The following is a 12,334-nucleotide window of genomic DNA, read 5'->3' as shown; positions in this document are numbered from 1 at the left end:
GAGTCTCGTGCCGAGAATGATCCAAAGTAGGAAACCCAAACCCACCATATAAATAAGTTGTGAGCCTGAACGAGGCCTAGCCCATTAGCCTCATTTTTGGTGTGCACAAGAATATTATAAAATTTACTATGTCTATATCATTACTCATTAGCAAAATGAGTTAAAACTCAAGTTTGAAATTGTAATTCATCACATCTATATCACAAGAATTATAATAATAATAATAAAAATTATAAAACATTCAATCAAATAGAAATGGCAGTTGCCACTGATTTTGGTTGGGGCCAATAAGAGGCCTGCGCACGATTGGTGTTGGGCAATTACATTTGAGCCTCATCAATCATCATTTCATCACATGGGAAAACCAAAAGGAAGTACCGGTTGAATGTGATCCAAAAACCATACCTCAATTTTCTATAGCCCTTCATTGCCAGCATGGCAAAAGGTGTTCGATACCAATAAAAGGAAATCACAAAAAAACTAGGAAAATATTGTTGTAAAAGTTCTTGTAGTACTGCCAATTTGATTAAATAGAGATTGAAATCCCCCTTTATTCTACCAAATTCAATATTCCCATACGTGGAATCTTATGGGTGCAATTCTTTGCATGGAATAATATGGATTTCTAGTTTTTTATTTTTATTTTCTCTATCAGAGACTTGGTATCTATGCCCTTGCTATAAAAGTTCTCGAAGAATTCTTGCCTAGTGAAATTTCAATAAATAGCTGGCTTTTTGGGTGACAATAATTCTGGCAGAGGTCCATGGTAGCCATCTCCTTTCCATTTGGCTAAGTTGAAAAATATGACGATTGAGATTCGTGCTTCCTTAGATGAATTGGCCAATACTCGATGTTGTACACTTTTGTACTCTCCATTAGAGATTATCTAGAAAAAAAATGTCAAAACAATAATATTGAAATTAAGAATTCACATATATGAGCAAATGTTTACTAAATGTTAAATAAGTTGAAGATAATAGACGATAGAAGCATGAAAGAATAACATAAAAGATTACTTGGTTTGGCCTCATGGTTTACGTACACAAAAGAAAACCCTTAGGACTACATCCTTGATATATAAGTAAAGAACAAATTAATCCTATGTTACAATTAATCCAATATGGAGATTTATAAGAGTATTAACCCTAAACTAATCTTACATTAACTATGGTTAATTGACTTATTTTACAAATAATATTCTTAGATTGCACGCTAAATAAGATTGGGCTTGGGCATTGACTGTTGGGGATTTTGCTATATAAATTCTACGAATTTACATGTTGAATAATAACTTTGACATCGACTTTGTTTTCCCTACTTCAATAGTTAAGAGGAAGAAGAAGATGCATGTCATTTACTCTCAGCAATTTTAGTTTTCTTCTAATTGATGGTTGCTTTAACTTTACGAGAAATTCTTTGTTGGCTTAGTAAAAGTTTCAGATTTTGATTTAGCAAAAGCCATATTGAACATAAAAAAACACTACTAACTGTAAGCAATAATGATTGAGATCAGGTTAAAATGTTAAATAATTAGAGTATTGTACCTGATACAATAGCTATTAACGGTTGAGATTGAGAATTGAAAAAAGAAATTTTCAATCTTAACTATTGAATAATAAAAAAAAAAAAGTTAAAGTTAAAAGGTGAAAATTTCAAAAGGTGTTTGTGAGTCGAGATGAGGTTAATTGCACCGGGTGCAATACTCTCCATTGTAAAGAGGGATTTCTAATTTGACTATTTAATGTATGACCTAACCTCCCACTAACAAAATGAGATGGATTCCACATGTGTGCATGGAATTCATCCTCATATGGTCTTATAGGTGTAAAGGGAATTGAAATTAGGTGCAATTCCTAGAAAATTATATTTGATGCAACAACTTTTAGTGGTTGAGATTGAGTGTTGAAAAAAAAACAACTTTCAATCTTAACAATTGAATAAAAAATAAAATAAAGAGAAATTAAAATTTTAAAGTTAAAAAGTGAGAATGGTAAAAAATTATGTGAGTAGGGCCTAATCATTATAACCTTGCCTCCTAACCAAAATGATATGATCACTCTAGATATATGACCTTCAACCCCTAATCAAAACTAATAAGGAACATATCTGATCAAATACATGATAATTTTGTATGACCTGTGTTCTAAGACTAAAAAAAAAGGTGTCATTTTGTCATGACATTACTTCTTATATGACAATAGGCATTATTATAAATCGATTACCCAACCAAATGAGAGAATAATAGATATATTATTAATTATTTACCTGCTTACATTGATAAAGATATATTCAGGATTATTTATAAATAAATAAAAAATGTGCAACGGTTAAATAATATAAGGAGAATGGTTGAGAACAATAGAGTAAAATACAATTAAAAAAAATACAGTTTACATTTATATCATGTTTAATCTGATAGTTAAATTTCTATAATCTATATAACTATTTATTTATTTTGTTATTAATAATTACTATAGATTAATGGGGAATTAGTTTTTCTTTTAATCTTACCCTCCCAAGACTAAGGCCGGCATTATTAGCTCGAGTGTATAGAATGGTAGGCAAAATAGTGCATTAAGGACAACACACATCCTATGTATTTGCAGTAGAACATGCGTTTGGCTGCTTTGGTTCAAGATTTTAAGTTTTATCATGTGAAACCTTAGCAGTCTCCAAATTTCAAAGAAGCTAGCAAGTTTGGAATGTTATGTGATTATATTGGTAATTGCCGAACATTAATTACTCACACACTTTACCTGAAGAAAGTCTCCAGCATTTATGATCAAACCTCCAGGCACTGGCTTAACGTTCACCCACTCATCACCATGCTTGACTTGCAACCCAGGTACATGATTCTGCAACAAAACTGTAATCACACCTGGATCTGTATGCGATGTAATCCCCACCGTTAGATCTGGCTGTGGACAATACGGATAACAATGACCCACAAGAACCCTGGCATCCAAAAACGTTAATTCCTTAAACTTTCCAGCCTCCAATCCCAACCCTTCACACAACAACTCCATTACAATCTCTGCTACCTCTGTTGCACTCTTATCCCATGCAACCACCTCGTTCCTGCAAATCTCAGGTAAATCCGTCACCTGTGAAAAATTAAAACATACCTCTCGTCATTGTTGTTTAAGTGATTAATATAAAAAAGTCAATTTTAATTAGTACTGTATTAGAATTCTTCTAGCTAGCCTATGAGGCTATGACTCACATGTCACAAAGAGCAAAGAATATGGGTTTTTCTTTTCAAAAGTTGGACTAAACCTTTCAAAGTGTGACATCTATTCAAACATATAGACTTTTAATAAGATAAGTTTTCATTTATCACTTTTATTATAATAATAAAAGAAAATAAAAGAAAGTGTATAGTAATAATTAAATAATTAAACCCGTCCAAGATTGAATATGCTAGAAATAGAGATAATCTTGCACCACCTTTAATGGCTCTGGTCCCATCCAAGCTTGCAACGAGTCATGCCACGCAGCCGATTTGGCTCGGTACAAGTCATTGTTGCTCGTGTACATAACACCTCCAAGCTCGTTTTCTCGCTTATAGTACTTGGCTTTCACCTCGTGAGGTTGGTCATGGAAAGCTTTGATGGCGTGGATGGTTTCGTCTAAAACTGATATAGGCACACCATGGTTGATCACTTGGAAGAAACCCCATGTTTTTGCAGCTTCTTTGACTTGTTCAACGATTTTGAGACGGTGATCGCTGTCCTTGGAGTTTATAATACCGGAAAGATCGATGATGGGGATGTTGGTGCATGTGGAAGAAGAATTTTTGAAGTCCGAGAGAGTTTCAGGAGGGTGAACAAAGAAGCGTGGGATGGAAGTGATGCCTGAATCAGAGAGACCCTTCACACCCATCTTGGACTCGTCGAATTCTTTCAGCTCCTTCATGCGGTCATAGCCAGAGTTTGCATCCATGGCTGCCATAGATGTTTCTTGATTTAGTGATTTGGGTTTCAGAGAATATATGGGGTTGTGTTAAGTGTTTGGTTAATTTGGACTAGAAGTCAAGAAAATATATACAGATTAAGGAAATGTAGAAAATGTGAAGATTGAGAATCTTGCCATCTTGCGTTTAGCTTCGAACCTCCGTATATCATGACTAAAAATAAAGGTAGATATTGTAGTGGGTGAGCTCAAGTCGGTTGGACTTGGACCTACTCACAATTTAACAAAAGCACGGCGTCGGCGCCTCAGTTGAGTCAGTTTTGACTAGGTTTTTATTTTATTTTATATTTTAATAATAGTAAAAGCGACAACATAATTTGGTGTAACAAATATAAAAAAGAAGAAAAAAATTAGATAGAGAGGGATAGATTTAGTTTTTAATTAATTTTTCTTGTATAGTTTTCTTTCTTTAAATACTGATATTTGAATTGTATCTAAAAAAATGAAAATGCTTAAGTACTCTCGATGCTTCAAGACTAGCTAAAAATTATTTTTAATAAACAATTAATCATTCAAATAAACTAAGGACAATTCTTAGATAATTTCTATCTAAAGTTTTTCCTTTAAATTATAAGATAAATGATAATTCTGGTGCCACAACTTATGGCACAATTTGTGCCACAACTCGCCACATGAGTAAGTTGTGGCACAAGTTGTGACACCAGCATTGCTCATAAGATAAAACTCACCTATGGCCCCAATATTATTAATTATTCAAGCACACCAAACCCATTGGCCCGCACAAATGCACTCACTCACACATCCACAATTGGCAAGCTTGGAAATATGAAAACAAGGGTATTGTTAACGGATACTCTTAGAGTAATTATTAATAAATTATTTTAGGAAAGTTTTGACGCAACTTTTATGAAAAATATAAAAAAAGCGTTCAAATAATTTTTAAACCAATATCCTTAGGGCATCTGTTAAACTAAATGTTATTAATATTTTTCCTTGATCTACATTTCGATCATGACTTCTTCCTATTAAAATTCTTCTCACACAACACATACTAACAGAAATTGATTTGGATTTCACTACAAATGACCTATCTTCAAAATTACTAATTAGCTCCTTCGACATTTTTTTCTCCAAGAGATTTGTTACCACCTGTTCTAATTAAGTTCTCATTGCCAACCAATATAGTCACTAATATATCATATGAGAGTGGGGATGAAGTTAAAATCAATAAAGCTTGACCATCCTCAATTTTGGCCTCCACACTTAACAATTGAGTTGTCAAAATATTAAAATCTTTTAAATGATCACTAATATCAGCTCTTTCCTCTATGTGCAGTCAATTGATATGACTTTCTTTAAGTACAAACAATGTAAGCAACTTCAACATATATCTCTTTCCTAACTATTTTGGAGAGAAATCTTATTTAACACACTATCATTTACATATTGGACGAGAGTCAAACAAATACTTCTAAGAGCCTTCATATCAAAATCAAGCTATATATTCCCATTCATTATCAAACACAGTGGCCGATTTCTACGACTTCCCATACAGGCATACAACATCTAATGATCTAAATCAATACTTTTTACACTAAGATATCTTTGACAATGCTGTAACAAAGACTTAACTTTTTTTCTTTTTTTTTCCCCCTCAAATGGCTCAACCTTTGACATTGTGCTCAAAATCAATCTCTAGAAACCACAATCCCTAACCTATAGGTTTGATATCAATTTTTGTGAAAACATACAAAATAATTATAAATAAATAAAAAGCATATACAAGAAAAAAAAAATTTAATGTGGTTTGTGAATTCTACGTTTACAAGCATAATATGACTTAAAAGCTCCCCAAAGGTACTCATACTAAAAAAATTTAAATTTGGTTTGTGACACTAATACTAAAATCCATAATATGACTTACAAGCATACTCAAAAGCTCCCCAAAGGTACTCATACTAGCATACTAGACAAACCTTATCTTTTAATTGTCACTAAACAAAACTTGTCTCCTAAATCTCACACACATAACACAAGCTACACTATCAGTCTATCACACTATTTATATTCAATCCATATTTATGCAAAAGATATTATTTGATTTTTTATTATAAAATGTTTATAAACATTGATTGTATTAGTGTCACACTAAAAACATAATAAATCGTTGTGCACCCTTGGTGTAGTGGTCACTTCACAAGTATAAGTGCTTGTGGGATATAGAGGGTAAAGGTTATGGTTCGATTCTTTAAAAAGGAGTTTCACACACACATACACTTAGATTAGGCTAAAGTAGAATTTTTATCTTGTACAAAATAATAATAATAATAATAATAATTGAAGGGGCACGTTTTTTAGCCCAAGCCCAAAATGTAAAGGGATAAAGGCCCTGTGAGCCCGGTACAATAAATTTGTTGAGTGTAGGTTAGAGAATTAGGTCATAATGAATTGGACAATGGCTAAAATGGGTTTAAAAGATAATTAATGAAAGTAAGAAGGATTGATCCAAATAGATTCGCTCTCGGACGGTCCGAGGAGGTAAGTTCTAATATAAACCAATTGAACAGATTCTTAATACAATTTTGATTGCTACAGTCTTTTCTCTCTCTCTTTTCCAATCCCCTCTTCTCCAGGGGTCCCTTGCATTATATATCCCTCTTTTCACGATCTTAGCCCTCCATATGTTGATCATTCAGGTCACTACTTGAGTACTTGTCTCATCGGACATCTTCTCTGGTCTTTTGTGAGTTGGGATAGCCTAGGCAACACTGTTCAAGGGTATTCTCCACATAAATACGGTCAGAAAGTCAGCTGCAAAGCATTCAATGTGATAACAACAACTTTTCCCTTGATACCTCTGAGCCCCCATCCCTCTTGTATGTTTGTAATACACGCCCCTGTTAGTAGAACCTCATGGAAGGCGACTCTGATTGACATGATATACTTTTAATCAGTGCTCCATTCATCTGAGGAGATACTCTTCCTCGGACCACCTTTCCTAGCCTTTCTGCTTGCATCTTACTCATGGGATTCTGAACTTGATACCCTCACTACGATTTATCCGTCCTCGGATCAACCAACGTTCTCAACTAAGGCGTAAGGCCCAATATACAAATTTGGGCCCTTACCCCTACAGTAATAATAATAATAATAATAATAATAATAAATCATTAATAAGTATGTTAATTACTAAATTTATAGATCTCTGATTAATATTAACCCAAACTACATCATCGCTGCAATTACACGCCAAAGGTTTTGGGATATTACACACATAAACATCTTTCATATTACAACAGTAATTGGAATGTCCAACTATCAACAACGTGATAGTGCTTATTTCAATGGTTTCTACCATGATAATTGAAATACTACTGGTTGATTGGATTTTCAGCGAATTAGACTTAAATAAGAAACTAAACTACTAGTTCTTCTTCTGCAGTTTATTCTCCAAAAAAAAAACTACTAGTTCTTCTCTCCTTCAGTTCATTCGAGGACTATTCATGCTCCACGCATTGACATTCTCTATGGTAATACTCTCTGTCCCATTGTTAAATGCATACAAGTGAGCATCATTGAACACTGCAAGTGTAGGATAAACCCTTGATAAGATGCATGTTTTTCCTCCAGCTCCGAAACTTTCCACAACGGAATGATCAATCTGCAACAAAACATTTACAACTCAAACATTCATAGAGAAAGAGAGAGAAATAAAGATTTTAAATTAACCCTTATCATGTTTATGAGGGGGCATACCAAACTCCTAAGAGAAAGCTTCCGGTCTGTTAAATCCACATCTACAAAGCCTGCAAATGATGGTTTATATAGTCCATCCATCAAAGAGGAACTATATATACACGAAAACAAAAAAACAAATTGAAACCATGTCAAAAGGGTGTAATATTTATTTTATACATCAAATATATGTATAATCTTTCTTACAATATATAGATCCCACAATTGTGTCAAGCCTATATATTATTAGGGGAGAATGTATATATCCACATACTAAAAAGCAGCTTAAATCATTAATCACACAAACCTTCTAGCATCAGAGCACATGAGAACTACATGCTTCTTTGGAGCTTTGAAAACTCTAAAGAAGACAGGAGTGTATTCCTCTAGATGACTTGAAGCTAATGTCAACAACCCAAATGGCCCAACCCCACCTTGAACTTTTGAACCCTTTAGGCCACAGAGATCTTGTGCGTTTATCCATCTAGCATCAAATTCCTCAGCGTTGTCCAAACTCTTCGGCAACAAGAAGGTAACCTCAACATCGACCTGTGGATACATTAATAACAATAATCACTATAAATGAATTGTGTTTGATGCTTAATGAAGCAATCAATTTGTACCATAATAATGTAATGATTTTGTCATCATATTATAAACAAAAAATGCGAATGACACAAATTTTTCACAATCTTCACCACAACTTGTTATGGTGACAAATTATGAAGTAACAATAGTGCAATTACTTTTATTATAGATCAATCACAATTGATTAAATCAATAATTATGAGAAAAGTCATGGTAAAATTTGTGTCACTAAACTTGTCTGAGCAAAAATACAATGCAAGTAGCAAACCTGTGCAGCAGTTATTCCTTTAATTTCAACATGCTCTCCCTTTTTGACCTGTTGGTTGCTTATATGAACTTTATTCCCTCTAAGAGTTTCTAATTCTTCGACAGACCATTGTAACACTTGTTTCCCACTACTGTCAAGCCACACCATCCTCGGAATAGCCTGAAACAATTCCAGTAAAATATCAATTTTTGTAAGTAAAAAATGGGCCTATCAACAACAAAGTCTTAATCCTGAATCCCGAAATAGAATCAAGTTACTAAAATTCTACATTATTATTACCTGAATTCCGGCCCATCCTTTTTCAACATCATTTTTAGTTGAGTCGGACTCATTAGCCCAACCCCACAAAATCCTTCTCTTCTTCCCAGCATCAAAGAATGACTTTGAGGCATAAAAATTTCCATAATCATATCGCAGCCCATCCCAACCATCAGCCGAAGTATTATCTGGTACATACCTATCTATTTGTGTATGGTATTTTCCAACAGTGTAGTAATCATACCTAGTAACATCAAGGCTCACCTTGAAAACATGCTTTAAATTTGGCCCAACCAAAGAAGTGTCCAACCCATTTTTACCAGACAATGACACAGGGTAAAAATCTGGGCATTCCCACATACCAGTCTTAGCTTTTGAATGCAGAGGATGCTTGGCCTTGACCCAATCCATAAAATCCTTACTCTTATACAAATGGGCTATGCCTCTATTTTTCCTTCTGCTACCCACTAAAATCCTCCAATGCCCATCTTTTCCAAACCAAGCTGTTGTTGGGTCACGGAAAGCACTTCCATTGACACTCTCATCGGCCACCACTATTGGGTTGTTCTTGTTCGGCTTAACCCATTCACGGAGATACGGATCAGAGTAGTTTTTTGGGATGGCATAGTTTTGGACTTGTTGATTTTGGGTGTCAATGCCAGTGTAAAGGATAATGGGCTTGTTGCCTGGGAGAATAGTGGCTGAACCAGACCAACAGCCATTGATATCAAAGGGCTTAGTGGGATAAGCGATTGGCTCAAGTGCTTCCCAGTTGACCAAGTCCTTTGATACAGAATGGGCCCAAACAATATTGCCCCACACTGCTCCTTTTGGGTTGTATTGGTAGAAGAAATGGTAGAGTCCATTGTAATACATAGGTCCTGTTTGCATTTATATGAGAAAAACACATGAAGCAAGAAAAAAGTTAAGGAGAAAACAAATCATTTACAATGTGAGAAAAGAAAGTTCATTTGCAAAACCTCACCATTTGGATCTGTTGTTGGTTCATTGTTATGCGAATTTGAACACCCAAGAAAGAAAAAGATAGGAAGTCAGTGAGTGTGATTAATTATAGTACTTAAAAAACAATTAACAACAGATTTAAGGATAAACACTTGTGTTAATAACCAGGAAAATTGATGGTAACTAGCAAATTAACAAAACATCAATGTCATGTGTAGAGTCTGCATTGCAATCTGAGTTGGGATTGTGTCCAGTGCACAGATGCACTGGAACCAAGCCTTGTCCTTGCAATCTATGCACAAAATAAAAAATATGTATCCGTTTAAGAGAAAGCATATGCTATGTAATACTCAATCCAACATTTAAAAATTTTATTTCATTGGTGCACTATATTTAAAATAAAAAAATTATCATATTCTAAAACTATCCTCTTTGTATAAACTCAAAAAAAAAGAAAAAAGAAAAAAAAAAGAGTATTAACACCTCAAATAAAATAAACAGTAAGGTATGAAGTTAAAATTTCTATGGTATTGAATTTTTTTAAGTAAAATATATTTTGGAATATATATCAGAATGTAAATTAAGTAGGACAAACAAAAATTTTAAGTTTTTTCGTAATGAAATAAATGGTTCAGATTTTATCGTATCATAAACATTTATACAAAAAATTAATAACACTACTTTATAAGATAAGAAAAATTTGAAAGCTTTGTTTAATCATGATTTGAAACCATTTATAAAAAAGAAAAATTATAAACAATGTTGAAAATAATTTTTACATTTTTATAATACTAACACGGCATTTTTTAAATGTAGAATAAACTTTTTTAGTATTATTATAATGGCCACGTTAGCTTCATGTTTGGTAGCGGTGCAATTCGTCTGTCACATTGGTTATTTCCAATAGTGAGATAGGGACTAAAATAAAAACTATTTTCCAAAATAGGAAGAGAAAAATACATACCAAAATGAAAATTGGCCAAAAATATAGGGATCAAAATGATATATTTTTTCTTTTATAACAAACAATTTTTTATAAACAATCTTGAAAATAATTTTTAGTCTTTTTCGAACATTTTTAAAGTTGCTACCAAACAAGTTGTATTGTCTAAGGACTCTAGATTATTTACCATAAGCATTAGTATTATAGGGTGTTAAACTCCCCAAATTGCTATTTTAGATCAACACACCCCCTAAAACCACAATTACCCAGTTGGCTAGTGCTATAATAATTTAGCAACTATGAACAATAGCTTCTTTAAAAAATAGGAATTATTGTAGCTTGATGGTAAAACTAAAATATCATATTTTATTGTTGGGTAGAAGAGAGAGATGGGAGGGAAGAGAAAGAAATAGATTATTATTATTATTATTATTATTTGATAGTGTAGTTTTTATTATTTTATTAGGTTGCATGTAAAAATAAAAAATGAGATGTTTAGTATGTTGTAAAGTGAGTTGTTAAAATAGATAAAATAATTTTTTAAAGCGTAAAATAAATATATATTTTTTTTCAAAAATGAATGCTCTGAAAGAAAGAAAAACTAAAAACAAAAACTTCGATTTCATATTATGTATCATGTGTTAATTTTGAAAAGGATAGGGTACACCTAAAATTTTGATAGGATTCTCATCTCCATCATCAATAACCACTTAAAAAAGTAGTGAGCCTGTACCAATAATAGATGTGATATTATGTAGTACACATACAAGAGAGAGGGAAATGAGTTTTAACATAAAAATACATTATAAGTACTCCACTCAAAAGTCATGATAATTTTTAAAAGATAATGGGGTAATTTATACTACACACAATACACTCTCTTAAACAATATGAGACAAATATCCATTCTTTTTTTTTTTTTTTTGAAAAACAAAAACGCGCACAAAAGAAAAAGAGAAAGGAGTTTTAACACAAAAGTACACTATAATTCTACTCAAAAATCATTATATTTAGGTCAAATATTCTAAAACACCCTTATTAATGAAATTATATTTATACTTTTTGTGGATCTAGCTTAACATCTTTTCTACCTTTTTACAGCAAGTGGGATAGTATCTAGCTTAAGATTTTATTACGTTAAATTAAAAAAAAATTAATAATTAATATATTCTTCAAAATTAATAACTTCATAAACGTTAAAAAAGAAAAAAAAATGATAAAATCTTCTGTGAAAGAAAAGAAAGAAGAAAATTAAATAGAAAGAGAAAAGGCAAAACTTAACATGAAAAAGATGATGATATCGATCACAACAGTCAACAGCTATGGGTTGAAATTGATAAATCAGTACTTGGTCTATTTAATGTGTAAAATTGAGCTCGGCAAATCGACTATTAATTGATATAATAGGCACCAAAGGAGAGAGACAGCAACATTTTTTTTTCTTTTCCCTTGGGAGGTTGCTAATAGGTTTTTAACAAATTTTTAAATAAAAACTATTACCATAAGTAAGGAAATAAAGATCAGTTATTTCTTGTTTTAAAAATCAACTGAATAGCTACAGAGAATAATTATTACATTATAGTGTTTTTTTAAAAAATAAAAAAAAATAAAAGGTACATGCTCTTATCGTGTTCCAAAAGTGGCAG

At 32.5% G+C, this 12,334-nt stretch overlaps 2 protein-coding genes across 2 annotated transcripts; both read right to left on the bottom strand.

Annotated features, from left to right (window-relative positions):
- Positions 1–388: 388 nt before the first annotated feature.
- Positions 389–4,103, bottom strand: LOC112040234 (1-aminocyclopropane-1-carboxylate oxidase homolog 1). Its single transcript, XM_024073129.2, has 3 exons — positions 3,448–4,103; positions 2,757–3,104; positions 389–886 (listed from the first exon to the last, which is right to left on the bottom strand). Exons 1-3 carry the CDS (start codon positions 3,949–3,951, stop codon positions 716–718), a joined length of 1,023 nt encoding a protein of 340 aa, XP_023928897.1. The 5' UTR covers positions 3,952–4,103; the 3' UTR covers positions 389–715.
- A 3,039-nt stretch (positions 4,104–7,142) lies between these two features.
- Positions 7,143–9,663, bottom strand: LOC112040235 (beta-fructofuranosidase, insoluble isoenzyme 1). The gene is made up of 5 exons (XM_065780246.1): positions 8,804–9,663; positions 8,525–8,683; positions 7,976–8,217; positions 7,690–7,780; positions 7,143–7,594 (listed from the first exon to the last, which is right to left on the bottom strand). The coding sequence occupies exons 1-5, from the start codon at positions 9,656–9,658 to the stop codon at positions 7,415–7,417; spliced, it is 1,527 nt and encodes a 508-aa protein (XP_065636318.1). The 5' UTR covers positions 9,659–9,663; the 3' UTR covers positions 7,143–7,414.
- Between the last annotated feature and the right edge of the window lie 2,671 nt (positions 9,664–12,334).

This window comes from Quercus suber, unplaced genomic scaffold (assembly GCF_002906115.3).
Source record: "Quercus suber isolate HL8 unplaced genomic scaffold, Cork oak 2.0 scaffold_229, whole genome shotgun sequence".
Classification (NCBI taxonomy): Eukaryota; Viridiplantae; Streptophyta; class Magnoliopsida; order Fagales; family Fagaceae; genus Quercus; species Quercus suber.
Note: the sequence above shows the minus strand (reverse complement) of the source record. Positions and strands in the feature narration are given on the sequence as shown.

Coding starts and splice junctions, on each gene's coding strand:
- LOC112040234 (XM_024073129.2), bottom strand. CDS start 3,951: ATGGCAGCCATGGATGCAAACTCTGGCTATGACCGCATGAAGGAGCTG. Junction 3,105..3,447: donor TGGGACCAGAGCCATTAAAG/GTGGTGCAAGAT, acceptor AATTTTTCACAG/GTGACGGATTTACCTGAGAT. Junction 887..2,756: donor ATGCTGGAGACTTTCTTCAG/GTAAAGTGTGTG, acceptor TTTTTTTTCTAG/ATAATCTCTAATGGAGAGTA.
- LOC112040235 (XM_065780246.1), bottom strand. CDS start 9,658: ATGTATTACAATGGACTCTACCATTTCTTCTACCAATACAACCCAAAA. Junction 7,781..7,975: donor ATGTGCTCTGATGCTAGAAG/GTTTGTGTGATT, acceptor GTGTATATATAG/TTCCTCTTTGATGGATGGAC. Junction 7,595..7,689: donor AGCTTTCTCTTAGGAGTTTG/GTATGCCCCCTC, acceptor GTTTTGTTGCAG/ATTGATCATTCCGTTGTGGA.